Source organism: Balaenoptera borealis (assembly GCF_965194805.1).
Source record: "Balaenoptera borealis genome assembly, chromosome: 21".
In the NCBI taxonomy this organism is placed as follows: Eukaryota; Metazoa; Chordata; class Mammalia; order Artiodactyla; family Balaenopteridae; genus Balaenoptera; species Balaenoptera borealis.
In genome coordinates this window covers 2,464,612-2,486,757 of record NC_138880.1, presented here as the reverse complement: position 1 = coordinate 2,486,757, position 22,146 = coordinate 2,464,612, and the positions used below count along the sequence as shown (strand labels likewise).

Below are 22,146 nucleotides of genomic sequence, written 5' to 3'. Positions count from 1 at the left end.
CCCCCAGGCCTACCAACAAATAGCAAAAGCAGTAATAATAATTAACATTTACTGTGCCAGGGGCCACTATAAAAGCATTATGTGTATTAACCCATATATTCCTTGCAACAATCTCATGAGGTATTAGTAACGCCCTCTGTACAGATAAGAGAAACAGGAGTGGTTTCTGTCTGTACGTCTACAGGTACAATTAGTTAGATGGCTCAGCTGAGATTTTTCTTTTTAACAGTTTTTTTTAAATTAACTAATTTATTTATTTTTGGCTGCGTTGGGTCTTCATTGCTGTGCACGGGCTTTTCTCTAGTTGTAGTGAGCGGGGGCTACTCTTCGTTGCGATGCATGGGCTTCTCATTGCAGTGGATTCTCTTGTTGTGGAGCACGGGCTCTAGGCGCCCGGGCTTCAGCAGTTGTGGCACGTGGGCTCAGTAGTTGTGGCTTGCGGGCTCTAGAGCGCAGGCTCAGTAGTTGTGGCGCACGGGCTTAGTTGCTCCGCAGCACGTGGGATCTTCCCGGACCAGGGCTCGAACCCGCGTCATCTGCACTGGCAGGAGGATCCTTAACCACTGCGCCACCAGGGAAGTCCCTCAGCTGAGATTTAAATCCAGGCAGCCCGACTCCAAAGCCAAACTTATGAAAGAAGACAGCAAAGGGATGGAATAGTCTAATATCAATACATGTTCCCCACTGTGAGATCATGGAAAATATATATTGGTCTCTGCCCTGGTTCCTGGCACAGAATTCCTCAAACCCTTGGAATTTCCTGGGTGACATGAGTGTCTTTTGTTTTGATGAGGTGACTCTGGGTGGGCTTCCGGATGGGGGCTGGTCACCGGAATGACAGAGTCATGATTAGAAGCATAGAATTTTCAGCTCCACCTCCACATTCTCTTGAGAAGTGAGAAAGCCTGGAAATGGAGTTAATAATCCACCATGCCTGTGTGAGGAAGCCTCCATAAAAATCCCAAACGTATGGGGGTTCGGAGAGCATCCAGGCTGGCAAACAGGTAGAGATGCTAGGTGGCACCCAGAGAGGCCACGGAAACTCTGCCCCTTCCCACATATCCTGCCCTACATCCCTCTCCAATCTCTATGTTCATCTGCATCCTTTATCATATCCTTTTATCATAAACCAGTCATCTAGTAAGTGAAATGTTTCTCTGAGTTCTGTGAGCTACTCTAGGAAATTAATTGAACCCAGTGGGGGCATTGGAACCTCCAATCTAGAGCTGGTCAGTCAGAAGCACAGGTGGTAACCTGGGTTTCGACTGGCATCTCAAGTTGCGGAAGGGGGCAGGCTTGTGAGACTGAGCCCCCAACCTATGGGATCCAATGCGCTCTCCAGGTAGAAAGTATCAGAACTGAGTTGAATTCTATGATGCCCAGCTGGTGTCAGAGAATTCCTTGCCGGATGTATGGGGAAAAACCACACACACACACTGGAATTGGGCACAGAACCCTTTTACCTGCCCATGAGTCACAGTAGAATGAGAAGGTTTGCATTTTACATAGACCAAGATTGTAAAAAATTAGTTATATGCAGTTACGACACTGACCCACACTGGTCCCCCTTTGAAGGGCAGAACATGCATCTCCTACTGGTGCGGTATGGAGATGAGCAAGAGAAGGCCAGGTCACCTAAGACAGGTTAACAGCAAAGAGAGTGCTGTGAATCGCAGCGGGGTGGGGCATCCTTGGAAGAGAAGGAAGATGGACCAAGGGCAAGAACCAGGATGGTTACTAAAATAGAAACGCCAAACACACATTAAATTAGCTTTCTACTTTAAACACTCAAATACATAGAGATATGGAAGAATAAAAGTGTCATATGAAATCATCACTGTCAAACATTTATTGAATAGTAAGTGCAGTGGTTATTTTTAGGTGTTTAGACCTTAAATTGCTAGTCTCTCTCTCAGAGGAAAAAAATCAAATGAGCAAAAGTTTACTCATCACTCCACAGGGCCACCCTCTCCTCCGGTTCAAAGGAAGCGTCCTCCTTCTTCCTGGGCAGGCTAACCCCTCTACCAGTTAATTTAGTCATTCAACAAACACTTGCCAGCGTCTATGTACCAGGCACTCCACTTAGTGTTAGGGCTAGAAAGTGCTATGAGAAATGGTCCCTCATCTCAGGCTAGTGGGAAAACTTAGCAATCACAGGACACAAATGCTATGAAAGAGGAGTGCACGGGGTCAGCACCAAACGCCCCAGCTTGGGTTTCCGCTGGCTCCCTTGACAAAGACATCTTTCTCTACCCCAATTAAAGAGTTGAGTATCTCCACTTTCAAATTGAAAACAAACAAACAAAACCCCTCTCCTTCCATCTTTTTGCTAGGAACCTTTCTTTGGGAAGCCAAGAAGAGCTGTTATGTCTCAGCTGTGATGATTCATTTACACACATTTTCTACCCAAAGCCTCTGTCCACAACTTGAACGGCACAGACACGAAATTCTGCTCCAAGCTCAGGAAATGACCAATTGCCTCCACAGACTAGTTACCGCCTGGCCCAGCTGCCTTCACGGGCCATCTGCTCTCTTGATGTCCCCAAATATCTCTAACTTCTGGATTCGCAGGTAAGAGCCAACAGCATTCAGCAGCCAATCCCATCAATAGCCCTGCTCTCCCATCTGACTTTCCAGCTCCTCTTGAAACAGCACACGGAACAGTCCCAATTTAGGCAGCTAAATATATGGCACATCATACAGACCAAGCTACAGATGGAAAGCCACATATGCGAGGCTGCCGCAGCTCACGCTGTCTTTCACAAACCGACTGACTGCAAGACATATTTTTGGAAAAGAAGGGAAAGGGGAGAGACAGGCTTAAAAAAAAAGGCACCATTGACAGTAGGGTCTTTTTCCAAGAGGAGGAAGAAGAGGTGTTTTGTTCTCCTTCTTGACATTTGAAACTCCTGTTCCTCTCACAGGAGTCCTGGGAGGGCTCTGAAGAAAGTTAGAATTTGAAAAAGAATAGATACTGTACATGTATATGTATAATTGAATCACTTTGTTGTACATGTGAAACTAACACAGCATTGTTAATCAACTACACTCCAATATAAAAGAAAAAGTTTTTTTTTTTAAAAAAACAGCTATGTATACAGAATAACAACAACAACAAAAATAAAGTCTATTTTGTCTGATACGGAAAAAAAAAGAAAGTTAGAAAGCAGAGTAAGATGTCACGGGGACAGGGACTCGGACGGAAAGCACCAGAGCCGCGGGGATGTCAGGAACACAGGATCCGCCAAACTGCTGTCCAGGGGCCACAGGACCCAGGGCCACCGTCCTGCAGAGCTGGTGACGGGGGTGAACATATGGCTCTCTGCCGAATCCTTCCCTCCGGCCTGGACACCTGTGATCCATCACGATGAGGATGGACACGGAACTCAGGGCACGAAGAAGCTGTGCTCAAGCCCCTTCCAAGAGGCTGGCCATTGCCTTTCTAAGAACGACCCTCACTTCTGCGGGCTGGCTGCCTTCTCCAGGCTTGGTATTTAGGGTAAAGCTTGGTCAAGACTGAGAAGCGACCTACAATGTGTTTTTCTCTTCTTGAGTCTCCAGAAGCAGGACAGAAATGCACTAACACCACCACCTTGGATTCTCTGTCTGTTTCAACCACCAGATTTTGTCACTTTGAGGAGATCAAACGCTACTTTCTTTTTTAATCATGTCAACGTCGTTCAAGCACTGCTATATCCTTTTGCAAAATATAAGAGCAACAGATTGTCAAAGTAGAATATCTGGAAACAAAGCATCACCTATAATTCCACCACTTGCGAATAAATCCATAAATGCTTTGATATAGTATTTTCATCCTCTTTATCTTTTTTCTTTACATAGTTAGGTGTAAACTTTATCATTACTTTCGCAGCTAAAATTACAGTTTTGCTCATGACATAGGCTTTGTCCCATTTTACTTAATAGTTACTGAATAAATGATTTTTAGTTGCTGTACAACATCCCACTTTAAAGATACTACATGATTTTACCAGCCTCCTACTGTCAGGCATCTGAGTTGTTTCTATTTTTTCACTTTTATAACCATTTCTATGGCGAACATTCTTGATATAAATATTCACGGGCATTTCTGAGAATCAGTTTTCAGAAATGAAAATACTGGGAAAAGGTATGAACATTTTAGAGGCTCTTGATACAAACTGCCTTACAGAATGGCTGTACCCATCTATATTCACATTACTAGGTATAAATGTTCATTTCACCTCACCCTCACCAATGCCATGTATTGCCATTTTTTTAATTATGGCAATTTAATATTCAACTTTTGTTTTCATTTTTAACTATTTTTCACTTTTTAATGTGTATTTCAGGCACCCGTGTCTCTTCTTCTGTGATCTGTTCATATCTTTAGCCCATTTATCTTTCATAATATTTGTCTGGACTTAAGTTTAAGCAAGAACTTATATCAGGCTCATTGTACCTTTAGCCAAATAAAGTAGGGTCTGTTTAGATTTCACTCTTAGCATTTGATGTGTGCCTCTCTGTTATCCAATAATCTGCAAAGGACAGGACTGATTCTGAATAAATCTGGTACATAATTGAAGGGTACTAAGACATACTTTTATATCCACACACTTTACGTGAGGCCACATAGTCTGCTATTTTTCATGAATTCCAGTGCAATTTAGTTTGTGGCTAGAGGTTACTGAGATTAATGATTTCATTAAACATGTAGAGAAGACCAAAGTATACTCCGTACTATTAATAAACTCTACTTATTGACCATAAACATATTCATAATTTGAGGTTCAGCCATGAACTTGAAAATAATAACATGTTTAAACTACAGCCTTTTAGGAACATTGGTAACTAGTGAGAATCCCTAAGAAAATGTCCAGAAATTTAGAGGATTTTAGTAACATATTATTATCTACGTGAGAACTGTAAAGGCTCCTTTCAGAGAAGCACACAGCCCTCACCCTGAGATCAGCCAACATACCCCTGGGCTCTGCCTGACACGCAGCAGACATTCAATAAGTGTTTGTTGAATAAATAACTGTCCCAGGGTGCCGAGCTCACTGCTCCTGACCTGACTCAGATCGCATCTCCTGCCTGTTCCCTGTGCCTAGCTGAACCCCAGACCTTTACCCCTGTTGAGCCCCTTGAACTCTGCACCTCCTGCCCTGCTTGGGCCTCCTTGCCAACTGGTGCCAAACCTTGCCTGCATCGGGCCTGATGCCCCAGTCGGACCAGGTTTTGCCCTAAAGGCTTTTGTCCCCTTCAACACCAGCTGGAGGCCCAGCTGTGGTTTAGTCTCACAGCTGGTCCACCCTGCAGCCCAGCTCCCAGGCCTCCGCTGATGGCCACTGACCAGCGATGGCACACACGCTTTTGGTTCTTATGCTTGAATGTTTGGCCTCAGACTAATGACAGCGTGTTTGGACGATGATTCCCAAACTGGAAATTCGTTTTTAAGGCAGTCAGTTGACTATGGTCAGAAACACGTAAACAGAGATTTTTCGTGTTTCTGTCTGTTGAATTAATCTTATAGTAAAAATAAGATGTGGGTCTTCCTTTTTTCAGCCTCTGTTCTACTTCCCCGCCCAGTGTCTGCCCATAATAGTGTCTCATATAAGAAGGACATGATTTAGCACTTACATAAGGGGGAAAGAGGTTTGACATCAATAAATACCACTGCTGCCTTAAATTCCCTTTTGTAAAAGCCATGATGTAAGTAAATATGCTCCTGGTAGCTTGTTCATTACACACTCTGGAGAAATGCCTATGGAAGAGCCCAGGATTCTATGGTTGGACCCAAGGAGTTACCACCTCCCGACATACTCAGCTCCACCCCCACCCCCCCCACCGCCCTGCCCTCCTGTCCCACAGCTGCAGCCTTGGTGCAGGAGCCTTCACCACCTCAACTATTTATAAAGCCTTGTCATTAGTCTCCCAGCCTTCACTTTCTTTTAAGGACAGAGATTATGTCATATTTATTTTTATTTATTTATAAGTAGCTTTATTGAGATATTATTCACATACCAATTAACCACTTCAACCACACAAGTCACCGTTTTTACTATAGTCACAGAGTTGTGTGACCACTACCACAATCTAATTTTAGAGCATTTCATCTCCCTGAAAGGAAACCCGTACCTATTAGTGGTCACTGCTCATCCCCACCTACCTGGAGTCCACCAAAAATCTACTTCCTGTCTCTACCGATTAGCTGGTTCTGGACATTTCATGTAAGTGGATTATACAATATGTGGTCTTTTGTATTTGGATTCTTTCACTCAGCATCATGTTTTCAAGGTACACCTGTGCTGTAGCGTGTATCAGTACTTCGTTTCTTTCTAAGGCAAATACTTTTGTATGGATAAGTCACATTTTGTTTATCAGTCCATCCACAGGCGGACATCTGGGTTGTTTCCACCATCTGGCTATCCTGAACACGTTTTTGTGTGAATGTACGTTCTCCTCTCTCTTGGGTTCATACTTAGGAGTAGAACTGCTGGGTCATGTAGTAACTCTACATTTCCCATCTTGAGGAACAGCCAAACTATTTCCCAAACCTGCCTCGACTCCCAGCCCACTCCAATATCCCCTCTACCCTGCTATCATAGTGACCCAGCTGGAAAGCCAATCTAACCACTATTAAAAATGGTCAACAGTGCCTATGGCCTGCAGGATAAACTAGAAACCCTAAAATGCATATAAACCCTTGATGATGTTGGCCCCAATCCTTCAGGGTCCTCATCTGGCCACACCTCCTCCCACGCAGGCCAACATCCTCCTACTTAATACTCCAGCATCCTCTGACTACCTGCAGGTCTGTGACTGCCCCAAGCTTTCACACGCCTCCGGGTTCTGCCCATGTCACTCCCCCTGCCTGGAGCACTCCCGCGCCCCAGAGCACACGCCCTTGACCTGAGACAACTTGAATCGTCTTTCAAAAGCCTTCTCTGTGATGCCCTTTCTGACCCCGCCACCTATGGCCAATCTCTCCCCCCTGTACCACTTGTTTAAGGTGTGACTCTGCCGTCATCGCCTGTGAGGGGCAGGGACCACGCGTGTGACTGTGTCCACCCCTAGCACGGACGATGCCAGCACAGAGGGCACGGCCAATGGATGAACAGACTGAACACCCAAGTCTTTCAAAACCTCAAAGCATAACTCTCCCATTACCCATCTATTCCTGCATTTAAGAAGCTATGACGCTTCAAGTCGCGCCTAACCCGATCACTTCCCCCTGGAACTTCATTTCCTCTCGGCTCTGTCCTCTTCTGTCAGCATCCTCCCTACAAAAACCTGCACGTGACGAAACCTCACAAAATGGTGTTTTCAGACCAACTGATAAACCAATGGAACCTCCAAGGATGGAAAAGTCTATTCCTTCCCTTCATCTATGTCCACAGCAAAGACAGGGGGCTGAGGGCAGAAGGAGAGCCAGGCAGGATGCAGGCCAGCGTTTCCAAGATGAAGCCACGCCCCTTGGTGTTTACTCTTCCCCCACCTCAGCTCCTATGGGTCCTACAGTGAGAATCGAGTCATCGGGGCAAAGGCTCAGCGGCCCTTCCAACCCATCTCCCTGCGGATGCCGACTTCGGATCAGCAGCCTCAGCGGAAACAGATGGAGAGAGAAGAGAGACGTTTCACAGACCCTGGTGACTGTTTACAGCTCTAAGCAAAATATAAAAGGTAATCTCATCACTGCCACCCGTATGCTCCCTTTCCCTGGGTGAGTCGGATGGGGTCTGAATTGCAGTGCAGGAAGCGCTGGCTGCTGCTGACAGAAACATTTACAATGCAAAGGAAATGGGGGGGGTCCCCTATCTACAAGTGGGCTGCCTTCAAGAGTGCACGCGTAAATTGCTCCGAAGGCACAGGAACGCTAGGATCTGTGGTGGTGAAGTCCTCGGGCCAGCCACAGAGCCCTGATCCACCACGCGCCTGCGGAGACGCACCCAGCGCTGTGAACCAGCCCAAGCCCACGGCTGCGAAGTCCAGTCACAGCTACGGCTCCACAAGTCAGCACGACAGACATCGGATGGGACAGGGGACCATCCCTCCCTCCCCCACAAGACTGGGGACAAGGGGCACTGGCTGCAGGGAAGGAAGGAAGGAGCCGGGTGACAGCCAGGGACAGAGCCCCAGAGGAAGCAGCAGGACAGGACACAGAAGGGACAGCACAGCCTCCCAGTGTTTCCAAGTCTTGGCTTTATTTCCTAAACAACGGTCTGTGTAGAGTGACAAAGAGGTGGGGCGGCAGGTGCCAGCTTCAGCCACCAAAGTGTCCCCAGGCCTGCGGGGACGGGGGGGGAGGGGTGGAATGCAGGAAGAAGGCAGATGTTTGATGTGGGGACAGGACAGTACCTTTCCCCCTTTTCCCCTCAACTCCCCCCACCCAGCTAACAGAGGACACGATCAACACCAGCAGGAGGGTGACGGGGATCCCAGGCAGACCAAGGTGAAGGGCAGAAAGGGATGGAAAACAGTAACCCCAAGTTCTGACAATGCAGAAGGCAGGGACGGCTCCACACGCCAGTCTGGGGAAGTGTGCTTGGAAATGATCGATTGTCACAATACTTGTACTTTTTATGATCGTGTGACATTTGGTAGAAGAAATCCACGTGGCCAACACTGAAACATTAAAACTCAAAGAATAGACATATGGTACCAGATAGGCTTAAGCGACCCGGCCATTTCTCTGATTCATGGCCACAGAGGAGAGACCACAGCATTCAAGGTTTCCGCTCAGAGGACCCAGGTGTGGGATGTCCCAACCTTCCCGCTCATGAGCGAAATCAATGCAATTCAGTGCTCTTAAACTGTTGGCTTGAGCATGATGGGTGAAACCATCAATAGATTGTGAGAAGAGATTATTGATTCATAGAGAAATGGAAGTAGACGAAGTAATCAATAGATTTTAAATTATTATTTTAAAAAGTGGTTTCACACTTCTGCTTCCACTCCAGGGTATAATGAGTTCAAAGACACATTGCTCACAATGAAGAAGAGCCAGACTCCCTTCAAATGCAGGACTTTTCTGAACTTCGGGCAGAGCTGAGGCCACAGAACAAACGGCTGGTCCCAAACCTGAGGAGAGACAGGAGCCTGCAGGGAGGGCAGAGCGGGGAGCGCTGGCCCGGAGGGGCGGACGACATGGGGCGGAAGAAAGAAGGCCGCGCACAGGCTGGCGGCACAGGGACGCCCTGGGGCTCCAGAGAATGGAGAGGTCTGTACCCCCGCGCTCTTCCTCCAGAAGCCTCCTCGGGTACTCACAGAAAACCAGAGCCTTGGAAGCGTCCACGAGGTGCAGCCCCGGGGGCGGGGGTCAGCAGCCATGTCGGGGGGCCCTTTCCTCCTGTCCCCCTCTCTGGAACCAAAACCTATTGTTGGGGAAAGCGCAACAAACATTCTCACCCTCAGGAACTGGTGAAAGCTCCCCGCAGCTGGGGAGGGAGGAATAAAAAGCCTTATTCCTGCGGTGGGACAGGAGACACCCCAAGAACCAAAGACCTGGTAGGACTGAGATTTAATTAACATTAAATGGTTAATGTTAAAAATGGTTAATGCTCCACTCCCCACTGCCCTGCACTAAGCTAACAAGCTTGAATAGCAAGTGACAGCAGAAATGCTGGGAGGGGACAGAAGAGGAGCGCAAGGAGACCTTCCCCGAGGGGTCACAGGGTTGGACGGACAGCCCTCAGGCAGAACCGCCTCCACCCTAACACAAGGTATCACGAGGAATTTGGAGCCTGGGATGCACTGAGGGTAACCATAGCAACCACAAACCTCAAGCCCCGCCCACTCCTGCACCCGTGCATGCACACACGGCACAGGAAAGGGAAAAGTGTGCCATTTCCAGGCATAAACACTATTTATCTCAGTCTCTACTAGCTACACCAGATTCGACAAAAGTTATGAGGTTTGGAAAAGACAAGAAAAAAATCCAAGACACAAAGCAATCATCAGAACTGGACTCAGAGATGACACGGATGCTGGAGTCATCTGACAGGAAATTTAAAATAACTATGATTAATATGTTAAAGGTGGAAAAAGTGGACAACACGTGCGATCAGATGGGCAACTTCAGCAGAGAGATGGAAATGATCAGAAATAAATGGAAATGCTAGAAATTAAAAGCGCAGTAATAGGCGTAAAGAACGCCTTGATGGGTAGTCTCTCTGCTGGGGAAGAATCAGTTAACTTGAGGTGGGTCAATGGAAGTTACCAAACACAAAGAGGAAAAAAAGTGAAAACAAAAAAGAAACAGAACATCCACTGGCTGTGAGCCATTCACACAGGTGCAGTCCAGAATGAGACAGATGGCACGGGGCGAAGGAGGACTGGCTGAAATACGGGCTCAGAACTTCCCCAAATGAACGACAGACACCAAACCACAGAGCTACGCAGTCCCGAGCACACCAGGCAGGAGAATCACAGAAGCGAAGCAAAGCTGAGGCACAACTGAGGAGACAGTGCCATACCAGCGCTGCTTCCCAGGGCGGACGCCCGCACCCGTGCAGAACGCTGACAGCGGGGAAGCTGGGGAGAGGCAGGCGGGAACCCTGCGCTGTTCCTGCAACTCTCCTGTAATTCCAAAAGGACTGCAAAATACAGCGTTTTTTTAAAGTGGTTTTGGTGTCAGGTACTCTGTTGAGAATGTACTAGTAACACCCAGGGCAGAAAAGGAAGATAGCTTTCTAAAGACGTCCTCTCCACTCATCCCCAACCTCTGGCATTTATGTCCTTGCGTTTAGAGTTTAAATCTGATTTGTGATGGGTCCCAGGAACCCAAGTACTCTTTACGGTATTGTTTCGATGGAAAATATCCTCCTATCAAACAGCTAATTTACAACGGAAATTGAAGAGCAGAGGTGAGAACCGTGTACCTTGGGTTTTCTGTAAACTTTCTTCCACAAGGTTCGAGCCGTCTCTCTTATACACGCAGACCGGGCAGGGTGTACTCAGAGACAAGAGCTGAATGGGCCGCGGGTCTGGTGCCCCAGGCCCACGCTGCTCACCCGGCACGGGGAGCGGGAGGCCGGGCCCCCCAGGCCAGCGGGGTCGGGGGGGACCTCGGGGGAGTCAGACTCTGGCCAGGCGAGGCTCCCGAATGGGAACCACCACCGTGAGGGCAGCCACTGAACAGGGAAAGCACCGTGCATCCATCGCCGCTGCTGGACGTGGTGAGGAAGATGGGCTGAGTCTGATAAACCAAGCGTGACAGAGGGAAAAGGGTCTGCGAGCTCATCCCACGGCCTCGGGAAGACGACAGGGAACTTCTGGCTGGAAGAACCTGAAGACTGCAGAGGGGACGGTCTTACAGAGGGCAGGGCCTTGGGTGCAGAGGACGGCGCCCGGGGAGGAGGAGGGTCAGGGCGGGCAGGAGAGCTGGGCACTGGGCGAGGGGGAACGGGCAGGAGGAGCAGTGGAAGCAGAGCTGGCAGGCGAGCTGGGATCAGAAGGCGGGCGGGGCCCCCCAGGACTGCCTGCACCGTGGGCTTCCATCATATCCAGAGCTCACATATAGTGCGTATGTTGGAGAAGAAAACAGGACCGTAAGCCCTGTCTCTTCCCTTAGCACCGGACACGCCCGCCACCCGGCTCCCTGACAGCTCCCGACGGGCTCTTCTGCACTCCATCTTCCCTCCTGACTCGTCAGCTCCCGCCCCTCCTCCACACTGCTGTAGGAGTCTCAGAAGAAACGCACCCCGATCAGTTTAAGTAAAGCGTTTCATGCTGAAGGCGCCCAGCCCCGCATGACCCCCTCCCCTTAAGTGAATGATGCGGTCCCTCCCATGCCTCTGTCTGCACGTCTCCCCCAGGAGCTCATGATTTTCCTTCTCTTCTTTTAAAAACTTCTTCCCAAGAACATTTACACAGCTCACCCGGGTAGGACCTCTCCCAACAGTCTGCACCCCTTGGATGTGCTTTTAGGTTTCCCCCATACCATCCGGGACCAGAGAAGCCTGTGGACAGGTCAGAGACCCTCAGAGGTCCGAGGTGGCATGGCCAGGAGCTACGATCTAAAGGTCTGGAATCTGGGCCCATCACTTGCCAGCTGAGTGGCCTGGAGGCTGTTACTTAACCTCCGAGTTCCAGACTCACACTGACAAAACGGAGATAAAATGAATCCAGGGTGCTGGTGGAAGAGGGGATGAGATGAACCAGTGCTGGTGAGACGTCAGGACACGGCCTGGTGCACAGACGCAAGACCAGCTACGATAAACCACAGGGTCCCCATCTCCGACCACAGGACCTCCAAGATGCCACGGCTGCTTGAACATCTGAGAACCACAGCAAGTGGGAGGAGGCGGGGGTGGGCTGAGCGGGACTCAGGAGCAGAGCTCACTACCCACCGCCCCCCAAACGAGGGCCCGTCTGACTATCCAGGCAATCCTGTGAGCTAAACCCCTCGGCCCAGCCCTCAGGGTCCTCGTGTCCAACATTCCCAGTGACTCTCGGGTCCCACCTGCTGGCTGGGCTGGTCTCCCCCTAACCCCACCCTGGTCCTACTCCCCAGTCAGTTGGCTCTCCGGCCCCTGCCCTCTGCTGCCATCTGTTCCCCTCTCGCTCGCCCCTCCCCGTAACCCCGTCTCCCCTTCGAGCCTGGCTCAGGTCCCACCTGCTCTGAGGTCTCTCCCAAGCCCCAGGGGCCTTCAGGCACCGATTCTGACACCCTTGGACCAACGGCCACTTCCTGCCACTGAACCTCGGTCACTGAGAGCTTTGTCTCCCCACGTGGGGAACTGGGTCCTTCAGGCCAGAGACCTGGCTTCATCGCCCTTCCCCCGCCCCTCAGGCCACTGGGGACGTTCTGCCCACAGAGCAGGTGTCCTGCCCACGCACGTCGATTAAGCCTGGGCACCGGGCCTCATCCACGACCCCGCAGAGGACAAACTCGGGGTCTGGCTAAAAAACTATGGCTCCTTTCCGCAAACACCAGCTCTTCCCCAACGTGGCTGACAGACTGGGCCCGCTGGGCCGCACCCCTTGCCCGCCGTCTCCCCCCCGCCCCACACCTCCCACGGAGCCCTAGGCCCCGGTCCAGGCCTCCGCCCATCGCGCCTCCGCTCACCACTCCCGCTAATGCAGCCACGTTCCTCCGTCCTGGACGTTCCCACAGCATCCCAAGCTCCCTCTTACAGCACATCCCCAGCAGGAAACGCGAGGCAGGAAGAACAGTGACACTGCAATTTAAGAAAAATCCCCTGGGAACGAAAGTGCTTCGAATGAGTCCAATAAAAATACTAACAACAAAGTTATCGTAAAACAAAGTTAAGACTTGCCGGTTTCTGCAGTCTTGCCAGAAAGTACTCCACACGCACAGGATGGGTGTCAAACCAAGGTCGCGCCTGTCCCGGTCCGCCGCGGGTCCACAGAGCTGGCCTCAGCGATGGAGTCGGGCTGCACAGTGTCCTAGTTCCGTCTCCCCGCCTGCCCCTCCCTCCTGGCCTCTCTATTCGGCGGTAGGACTGGGTGCCCAGTTTGCAGGGACCAGAGCAAGATGAAAAGGCAGGGTCCCTTGTTCACAGCTTACTAAGAATTTCAACATATTCTGAGACAGCAGAGCACCTACCCTGGCAGGAGGCTCATCCACTCCCCAGAAGGGGGGCTGGGGTCCCGCCCCCGCAGAAGTGCAAGGCCGCTACCCGCCTTCTCGCTGTCCCCCCAGGAAGAATCCCTCTATAGTGTAGCCTCAAAACATTTATTGGCATTTAAGTCTCTTATCTCTGATCTCAGAATAAAAAGCATTTCTCCCTCTTTAGGAACGTAAAGCATCAGCAAACACATGAGGAAACCTCAGGGAGGAAGCAGACAGAGGGAACGGCGTGAGGTGACAGAGGAACCTAACACCACGCAGACCTGCGGGAACTCGACAGTAAACATGCATGGTCCTTCCGTGCACGTGACGTGAGGGCGGGTGGGAAGGGCTGTCCTGGGTTCTACGGCCTTCGCCTCCCTGGAGATGCTGGCTGAGAACTGGGGCCCCGCTCAGGACCTGAAGCCCTATGTCCTGCCCACAGCAACCTCCCCACCTCCCCGCAACACCTGCTCTTCCCGCCACACCCCGTCCACTGCGCAGAATCCTTGCTCTCCCTTATTTCTGCACCAAGATCCCCAGGCGCCCCCAAATGCCCGGCAATGCACCTGAACGCCTGCCTTACCTTCCCTCCCCAAGTCACAAAGGAGCATCTCCCTGAAACGCACGCCAAGCATCACGGTCCCGAGCACCAGGGTCTCCAAGCGCCTGGCCCTGGGACTGGACTCAGCTTGTCTAGAAAAGCTTAGCAACATGGTCACGTGGCATCCTTGGAGGTTATGCAGAGGCACCAACAATGGACATAAACATCTCCGGGCCCTCACTCGGTGCCTCGGGTGCGCAGGCAGCACGCGGTCTTGGCTGTCGAGCACAGGAGATGGGAGCTTACTGGGCAGGCAGTGGTCACTAAGGTTTTAGAGCTATTCCCGTATCTCCTTGTTTTAAAACACGTCCCAGGGTGCCATCAAAACATTCACTTTCTTGTGGCTCGTGGCTTGACTCCATCTCATCCTAAAATCAAGTCTTTTGGCGTCTGAGCCACTCTTGCCACCACTAACCCTGCGAAAGCTGGAGGAGGGGAGGTGCCCAGGCCGGTACGGAACCACCCCATGGAGACTGCAGACACAGCACCTCACACAGGACTCACGGTGTTGGGTGTTTGGGTTGTAAAAGGGGAATAATTCAGGAGGCTAAATTGTTTTATGGAATGATGTCGGATGTAGGCCCCGGAGCTCTATTTAAATATGCCATCAAAGTCAAAAACTGTGCCACTCAGACTTAAACAGGAGTCTGTGTATCCCACACAGGAGTCATGAACCACAAACACAAAGCGAGGTTTTCTGTTCACTTGAGGAGATAAACAGATAGGTTTCCGAAAGCACAGGATCTGATCATGCTTTTCTACTTTATCTTCTTTTCCCAGACGGTTGTACAAAAAATTCATGTTATTATATGAGAATCCAATACAAGAATCAGTGCCAGTGAAACATCTGGTGAAGGGAAACTGGGGCAAATGTTGTTCCCTCTATGTTTCAGAGATAGATAATAATTCAATCAACATGGATAATAAATTAGATGGTCATCAATAGGCATTCGCCCTCTGCAGGCTTCACAGAACTGTAGGAAGTGGCCATGGTCAGAGCAGGCCTTACAGATCACCTGTCTGAATCCCTCCTTCCACAGAGCAGAATCCCAAGGGGTGGGGCATGTCCTGTCACCCAGCAGAGGGGGGGCAGGGTACCCCTCAGGGACGGTTCCTCGGCAAAGCCAAGAAGAAGAAAGCCAAAGCAGTGCTTTGTATTTTGCAGAAGGCTGGGCCGGGTGGGCCTTGGGGGACATGAAAGTCAACCTCTTCTTGAAGGATGAGGAGACCCAGCCGCCAGGAGGTGAGCGGTCTGGGTCAGAGTCACACAGACCCTGCTGTGTCACCACGCCTCCTGCCCCACGGCTGGCTTTAAGTCTACTCAACTGTTATCATCCAGAAGCATTCCACAGGGTTTTATTATTATTCGTTTAAACACAAAGAACCCCCATCCTTATCACACTAGTTCAGGGTTCAGTGAATCCGTGGCCCTCGTGTAGAGCTCTCTGAGGGTGTGGAACCCAGGTTTGCCCGTGGACTTCCACTCAACTGCCCCAACGTTTAGACTACTGACACCCAAACACAAAATAGTCTCTCCAAGGTTATGCTTAAAAACCCAAATACGTTATGTTAAAGATACACTTCATCCTTACAGGGTCCCATTGCTTGTTCTCATGCATTATAGAACACAGATTTCAAATCAGACCCTTTCCGTTCCCTTCGTTCTCCTTAACTAGGTGTAGGTCAAAGAATCGTGAGCCAGGATTGCAAAGGTCTTCGTATGTAATTCAGTCCAACCACCTCTCTGATGCTAGAATCATGAATTATCACCACCTGGCCATCCAGCTGATGACAGAATCCTTGCAGCGACGGGAATCCCACTTTGTTCCGAAACGTCACTGTTTGACAGTTACTCCTTATGCTGAATTTAACTCTGCCTTCCTGCAGCTCCCTGACTAGTGAAGTCTTTCATGATGCCCCAGTTCCTGGGAATATAAAAGATGCTCTCCACCATCTTTTGTGATAAGAATGAAAAAGTGAGATCAACTGTGTATGACAGTCAAATATGTAGAAACATATTTAAAGTGTTTGCATCTATTTACTCATCATATGAAAATAGCTGACGAGACTTTCCCCAAATTTGGAAGGTGTGTGTGGACTGATCTGCCTTCACACACAGGCTGTGTTAAGCCCCATGGGGCAGCATGACAAGAGGAAGTCAGACGTACCACAGAGCACCTCAGCTCAGGGACAAGAGGCCCGAGTCACTGAGAACCACAGGCCTTGCACTTTAGATCCTGTACACAGAAAAGCAGACGGGGATTTCAAACATGAATGCAGATTAAAAATCACTGATTTGTAATCAAGTTCTTTTGAAAGTGCTTTGTGCGAGGGCAGCTCTGGCAGCGTACTCCACAACCAGGGTTTCCTTTTTAAGGCTGTTTAATGATTTTCCCTGGGGGTCAGCTAGGCAAGTAATAGTTGTGGAAATGTTTGATAAACTCTAAAGCACTATAAAATGGGATGCTACACCCTCATGATACTTTAAACGCTTACTGAGTGCTTACCTTGTGTTTATACTTGCTAGCTCCCCAGTGCACTAGGCACTTTTAATACTTCATATAAATGCGTAAAATCCTGACACCAGTGGGCGAAAAACTGTCACTTGCCATCCGCCTCTACAAGGATGAAGTCACTAGCCACGGCAGCCGCTGACCTTCAACTCACCCTGAAAGGAGTTCAGGGTGGAGATCAGGAATGAGGTACTCTGTGCTCTGGGAAAAACTGGCAGAACAGGCCTTCAGATAGAGATTTTCAGGAGATTTTATGAGCCAAATTTCTTGCATCTTCTCATATCTAGAAAAGCACTAAAATCATGAATGGTGACATCTGCTCCTAGTGACCACCTTCTGCCAAAACGTGTGCTTCACTGCATGGACCCCCTTCACCAAAGCCACACAGATGCTGACCTCCACCCCACCTCTTCAGAGCAGTTCCTCAGAGCTGTCTGAGATGCTGTCCCGGGCTATCGTCCTCATTTTGTCCCCAAATAAAATTTAACTCACTACTCTCACATTGTGCTTTTTTTTTTTTTTTTCAGTCAACAGACCAAAAGCTTGATCTTGCGAAAGATTTCTTTACCTAGCTCTAGGTATATGAAAAATGATAATATACCAAAATTGCATTAATTTACAGTTCACGTGTAAAGGGGAAAAAACCATAAGACAGGAAAGCGTCCAGAGAGAACAGGTATAAATAGCAGAGGGAGGGTTTCTGGTATGACTAAAGAGAGTCTGTCTTGCCTACAGGTTGATGAGATGGTCGTTACAGAACCCAAGTAGGGAGCGGGGTAAGGTGGGCAGGCCATGTGTCTGGGAAGTATCTCCTTTCCGGAAATAGGAGGAAGAACCGGATGCCCTCGAAGGCAGTTCCTCTTCCAAATTATTAGTTGATTTTTGAATCAGTAACAAAAATTTGGTAAGAAGAGTCTTCCAAGAAACTCCAAGATGAGGCTGCTTTCTTCTAAAATTGACACAAACACAATTAACACTAGGTTGTTCTGTGCCCATGAAGAAAGGTGAGGCATTCACCCTCCTAGTTTCCAGGTGCTCTGACCACCTCTACAATATGACCTAGTGGTTAAGGACGTGGACTCTGGAATCAGACTTCTGGGTTCAAAGCCCAGCTCCGTCACTTGCTAACAGAGCCCCCTTAGGTGATTTACTTACTTAATCTGAGCCTCCATTCCCTCACCCCGCAAAAGGGGTCACTGCAAGTGTAAAGCTCCCAGAACGGAGCTGGGTGGACGTAAGTGCTACATGTACATGTTCGCTACTACTGTCCTGTCCGGCGCCTGATGACAGGGCCCGGTCTCTAGAAGTGCCTGGGAGAAGGCATAAAACGAAAACTGCTTATCACACTCTATTTGGGTTTCAGTATTTCATGTTTATATTTTGGTTTCTTTCTTTTTTATTGAGAGCAAGAAGTTCCACCTTCTTCTGCCAAGAAACAACGAACCTGTCCACTCAGTGACTGTGGTTTCCACAAGGAAGTGAGTGGAAGCAGATATTTCTGAAAAATACAAAAAGCCAAGCCTTGCCTTCAGTCGCTCATACAGAGCTGCCTACGCGCCATCCCCAAAGCCACCGCCAGCCTCCGCAGCCGGGCTCTGCCTGGGCCCAGACCCGGGTGCCCCTCCGACCACTTTCCACCCCCTTCGCAAGCGGGCCAACCTTCGATGAAGTCCGAGGCCGCGTAAGGACGCTGGTCGGGGCCGCTCTCGGCCGGGCTGTTCAGGGCGTCCACGGCCAGCTGGATGACCTCCACCAGCTCATCCCGCTTGTCCTTGCGCACGGGCTTCTCCTCAGGGTGGCGGGTCAGTCCCGTCTCCAGCTGGTACACTTTGTGCAGGGTGAAGCTGTCAAAGGGCACAGCGGCATACTCGGTGGCCTGCTTGACGCCGCTGTGCACCTCTGCCCTGTCCACCTGGGAGCGCAGGAAGGCCAGCAGGTCGGCCTGGGCCCTCCCGGGGGGGCCCGCGGGGCCGCCCGCCAGATGCTGCGCGGTCCTGAGCTGCTCGCTCCTCTCCTGCAGCTCCTCCTGGAGCCGCGCAATCTGCCTCTTGAGGCTGCTGATGTCATCGCGGTGATACTCCTCCCGCTGCTGCATCGCTGCCTGGTACCCGTCCTTCCCCGTGGGGCCGCTGGCCCTGGGCAGCCCCAGCTGCTCGTCGTCGCCCCTTGGCGTGCAGGCCAGCATGTAGAGGACAGAGATGACACAGCAGAGGAGCACAAGCAAGACCACCACCCGGGAGACCCACGCGAGCAGCCCCCGGCGCACCATCCTCGCTCAGGGATCAGCCACGCGTCCAGCAGCCGCGGCGTTCATCCCAGACCACCCGGCCCGCGAGGGGCGTCCCTGGACTAGACCACGGGGAGCACACGTCCGGGGGTCCCCGAGCTGCTCTCATCCATTTCAGTCTACACCACGTCTTGTTCCCGGGAGTCCACCACCAAGGGCAGCAGTTTCCTGACTTCTAAAGGATGAACTTCCAGGCAGAGGCCGCAAGTCAGGGGAACCGTCCAAGTTGTCACGCTCATTCCCATCATAGCCTTCCAGAGGGAACCTGGGGAGACCAATGACAATAACGCTTAGGACAGCAACCCCCGTGTGTTCACCACGGCGATCGATAATCAATATTCAATAGAGTTTATGGAAAATGCTTGCAACAGGTGATTAAATACTGTTCAGTGTTTCTAAATCAGAATGCAAATATGCATCTGCAGAGTAGCGTACACAAAGAACAAAGGATGCAGAAAAAAGACTGGAAGAAAACATGGCAAAATGTGAATTCTCTCTGGGTGGAAGGATTAATGGTGATTTTTCTGCTTCTCTGTAATTTTCTCTATCTTGCAAATTGTCCACAATGGCACATATTATTTTCATGGGTAAAAGGGAAAAAGCAAAACTTGAGTGACAATGAAATTGCAGAGCAGGGCCTTCCCGGCACCGGTAGATGCAAACAGTGAGCATGCCGGGCTCCTGAGGGCACCCAAGCAGGGTAGGCCTGCAAGCTGGCTCAGGGTGGCCCTCATACTTTCTGATAAGAGGTGAGGAAGCACCTGGAGGCCCAAATGTGCAAATGCTAAGTGCGGATGGTAGCATTCGGAATGCGTCCGAACAGTTCTTCCAGGACAGGGGATGATGAGTTTACCACAGAAAGGGATGGAGCTGGGAGAAGTAGACCAGAAATACTGCTTTGTCAGGACTCAAACCCAGGACGCCTCTGCTCAACCTCTGGGAGCAATTCCGGGTCCTGGCGGCTCATCAGGAACACCCAGCCAGACCACAGGGCCTTTCATCCAACTCCACCCACCCCCCAAACAAATGAGGAGCCACCTGGCTCTCACCCGCTGTCCCCTTCCCCCGGGAAGCCCCTCCCTCCTCCACCCAGCACTCCTTCCTCAGTGCCCTCCCTTCCTTCATCCCCTTTCCTCAGCTCCCTGCCCATCTGAGCCGGAAAAAAAGAATGATAAATGGATCAAATAAGATTTCTTGTTGTAGGGAGATTTTAATAAAATTTTCCTAGATGCATCTTTTTATATCACTTCTCTTAAACAACCTCCCTGAGGGTACTATGTCCTGGCCATTTTATAAAAATTCAACATTAAAAAAATCCCCATGAAAACTAAATTACCTTTTTTTTTTTTAAGGTTTTTTGTTTGTTTTGGGGGTTTTTTTGGCTGCGCCTTGCAGCTTGTGGGATCTTAGTTCCCCAACCAGGGATTGAACCCAGGCCTCGGAAGTGAGAGCACGGAGTCCTAACCACTGGCCCAAGAGGGAATTCCCTAAATTATTTTTACAGTCTTCACCCAACCTAGAAATCCAGATTCTCGCCTCATTTACTGGTGGGCTGTCCCCTTTACTGACTGGCAGGACTCCAGTCAATTAGCAACTTCAGGACCCCTGGGAGTAGGGAGAGATGATCCCTCTGGCATCCTCCCTACGCTGAAAATACTGTAAACAGGAAGGCTCACTGACGGTCTGAGCAGTCACCTGCCGTGTCCTATGGCCACACTCTCGAGTTCCTCTCCTATTTCCCTGGTGAAGTGCCTCTTACATATATCATTATGCTATCAAAATAGTTTATTTCCCAATTTTCCTTTAAAATTCAACACATAACATTCTCTCCAATATTTCCCTTGGCCTGAGGATTCTCTCTCCTATAATTTAGCACAATACACGGTTATTAGTGCTGAGTTTAAAGTGTACGTTTAGCCATGGAAGCCTTTTCTGTCTGAAGAAAATCTCAGGCTTTGTATAATTACTATAATTCTGTGATTTAAAACATCTCAGCTTTGGTATTCAGGCACCTTGCTGTTTTTAATGAAATCTCTCCGATAAACTCATTATATCCAAGTATTAAATTACCAGTGAAGACATGTTATCACGTTATGCGGCTACTTTAAAGACTTTTACTTAAAATGGACTGTCATTAAAGACAAAATAAGCAAATCAAATAACAAAAATGGAAGGTTCAACACCATTTGTTGTACTGTGGAAACAAAGTATGCAATCTTTCTAACATATTTTTAACGGAATAATGGTTACGTTTGCATAATACATTGAAATCACTTTGGTTAACCAAAGCAATGTATTAAAACAATGGCTAAAGAAATTTAAAACTGTACAACAATTATTAGTTCTGTTCCATAAGTCTCTTGAAAGTCTAGTCTGCCTTTTGAAATTCACTAGTATAAATTTCAAAGTTATTTGGTATTCCATTCTTCCGGATGTAAAAGGAGAAAAAAACAGATCTAGGAAGAAATGACTTTTTAAAAGCAATAAAAGCCGTAAAAATTACTTCCAAAAGAGCAGTGATGGATTTCTCCTTTTAAATGTCAAGAGCAGATAATGTATGTCAAAAACAAAATTCTGCATCTTTTAACACACACTGTTTTTTGGATGCTTCTAGCAATCTAACCTGTAATCATAATAGCAGCACCTGGCCACACGTTTGTCTGCTAGAGTCAGGAGGCTTATCCTTCGCACTCTTGCTTCTGTGGAGACAACGGGTTTTTCAACTGCAGCAAAGATGTGACCTTCCCAGCTCTACCACACACAGGAAAGAACGGCCTCGATGAGATGTAACCCTGACCCAACGTACAGCCAAACCGCAAAGGTACAACCTCTCCCGCTCTCTGCAGAGATGCTGGGAGAATTAAAGAGTTAACTTTTATAATGTGTTTACAGCTGCAGATGGAGAACACCATGTAATTACCAAGCACTATTACAAGTTAGAGACGACAGTGAAAATAAAGCTGTACCATCCCAGCAGCACTGTGCTACTATTTTAAAAACTTAGAAAAGGCACCCAGATTTCAGAGGAGCTCCGTCTTTGGGGTGGCGGGAGTGCGAGATAAAGCCCTGTCAGTAACCAACGTTAGGAAGTGTGGGTGAAGGGAGGTGTGTGCTCCTATTTTTTAACCACAGAAAATCCCTCGTGCCCCTCGGGTGTCTTGCCACCTACACTTTAAACGTCCATCCTTCTCAA

General features: G+C 49.3%; 1 protein-coding gene across 12 annotated transcripts in view; it reads right to left on the bottom strand.

Moving 5' to 3' along the window:
* The window catches only part of CSGALNACT1 (chondroitin sulfate N-acetylgalactosaminyltransferase 1), a 335,696-nt gene that overhangs the window by 63,893 nt on the left and 249,657 nt on the right, over positions 1-22,146 (bottom strand). For all 12 annotated transcript variants that reach the window (XM_082374872.1, XM_082374867.1, XM_082374870.1 and 9 more), the window contains one exon: positions 18,326-19,218. In XM_082374872.1, the coding sequence (XP_082230998.1) occupies positions 18,326-18,935 (610 nt within the window). In that variant the 5' untranslated portion in view covers positions 18,936-19,218. The remainder of the gene's footprint in view (positions 1-18,325; positions 19,219-22,146) is intronic.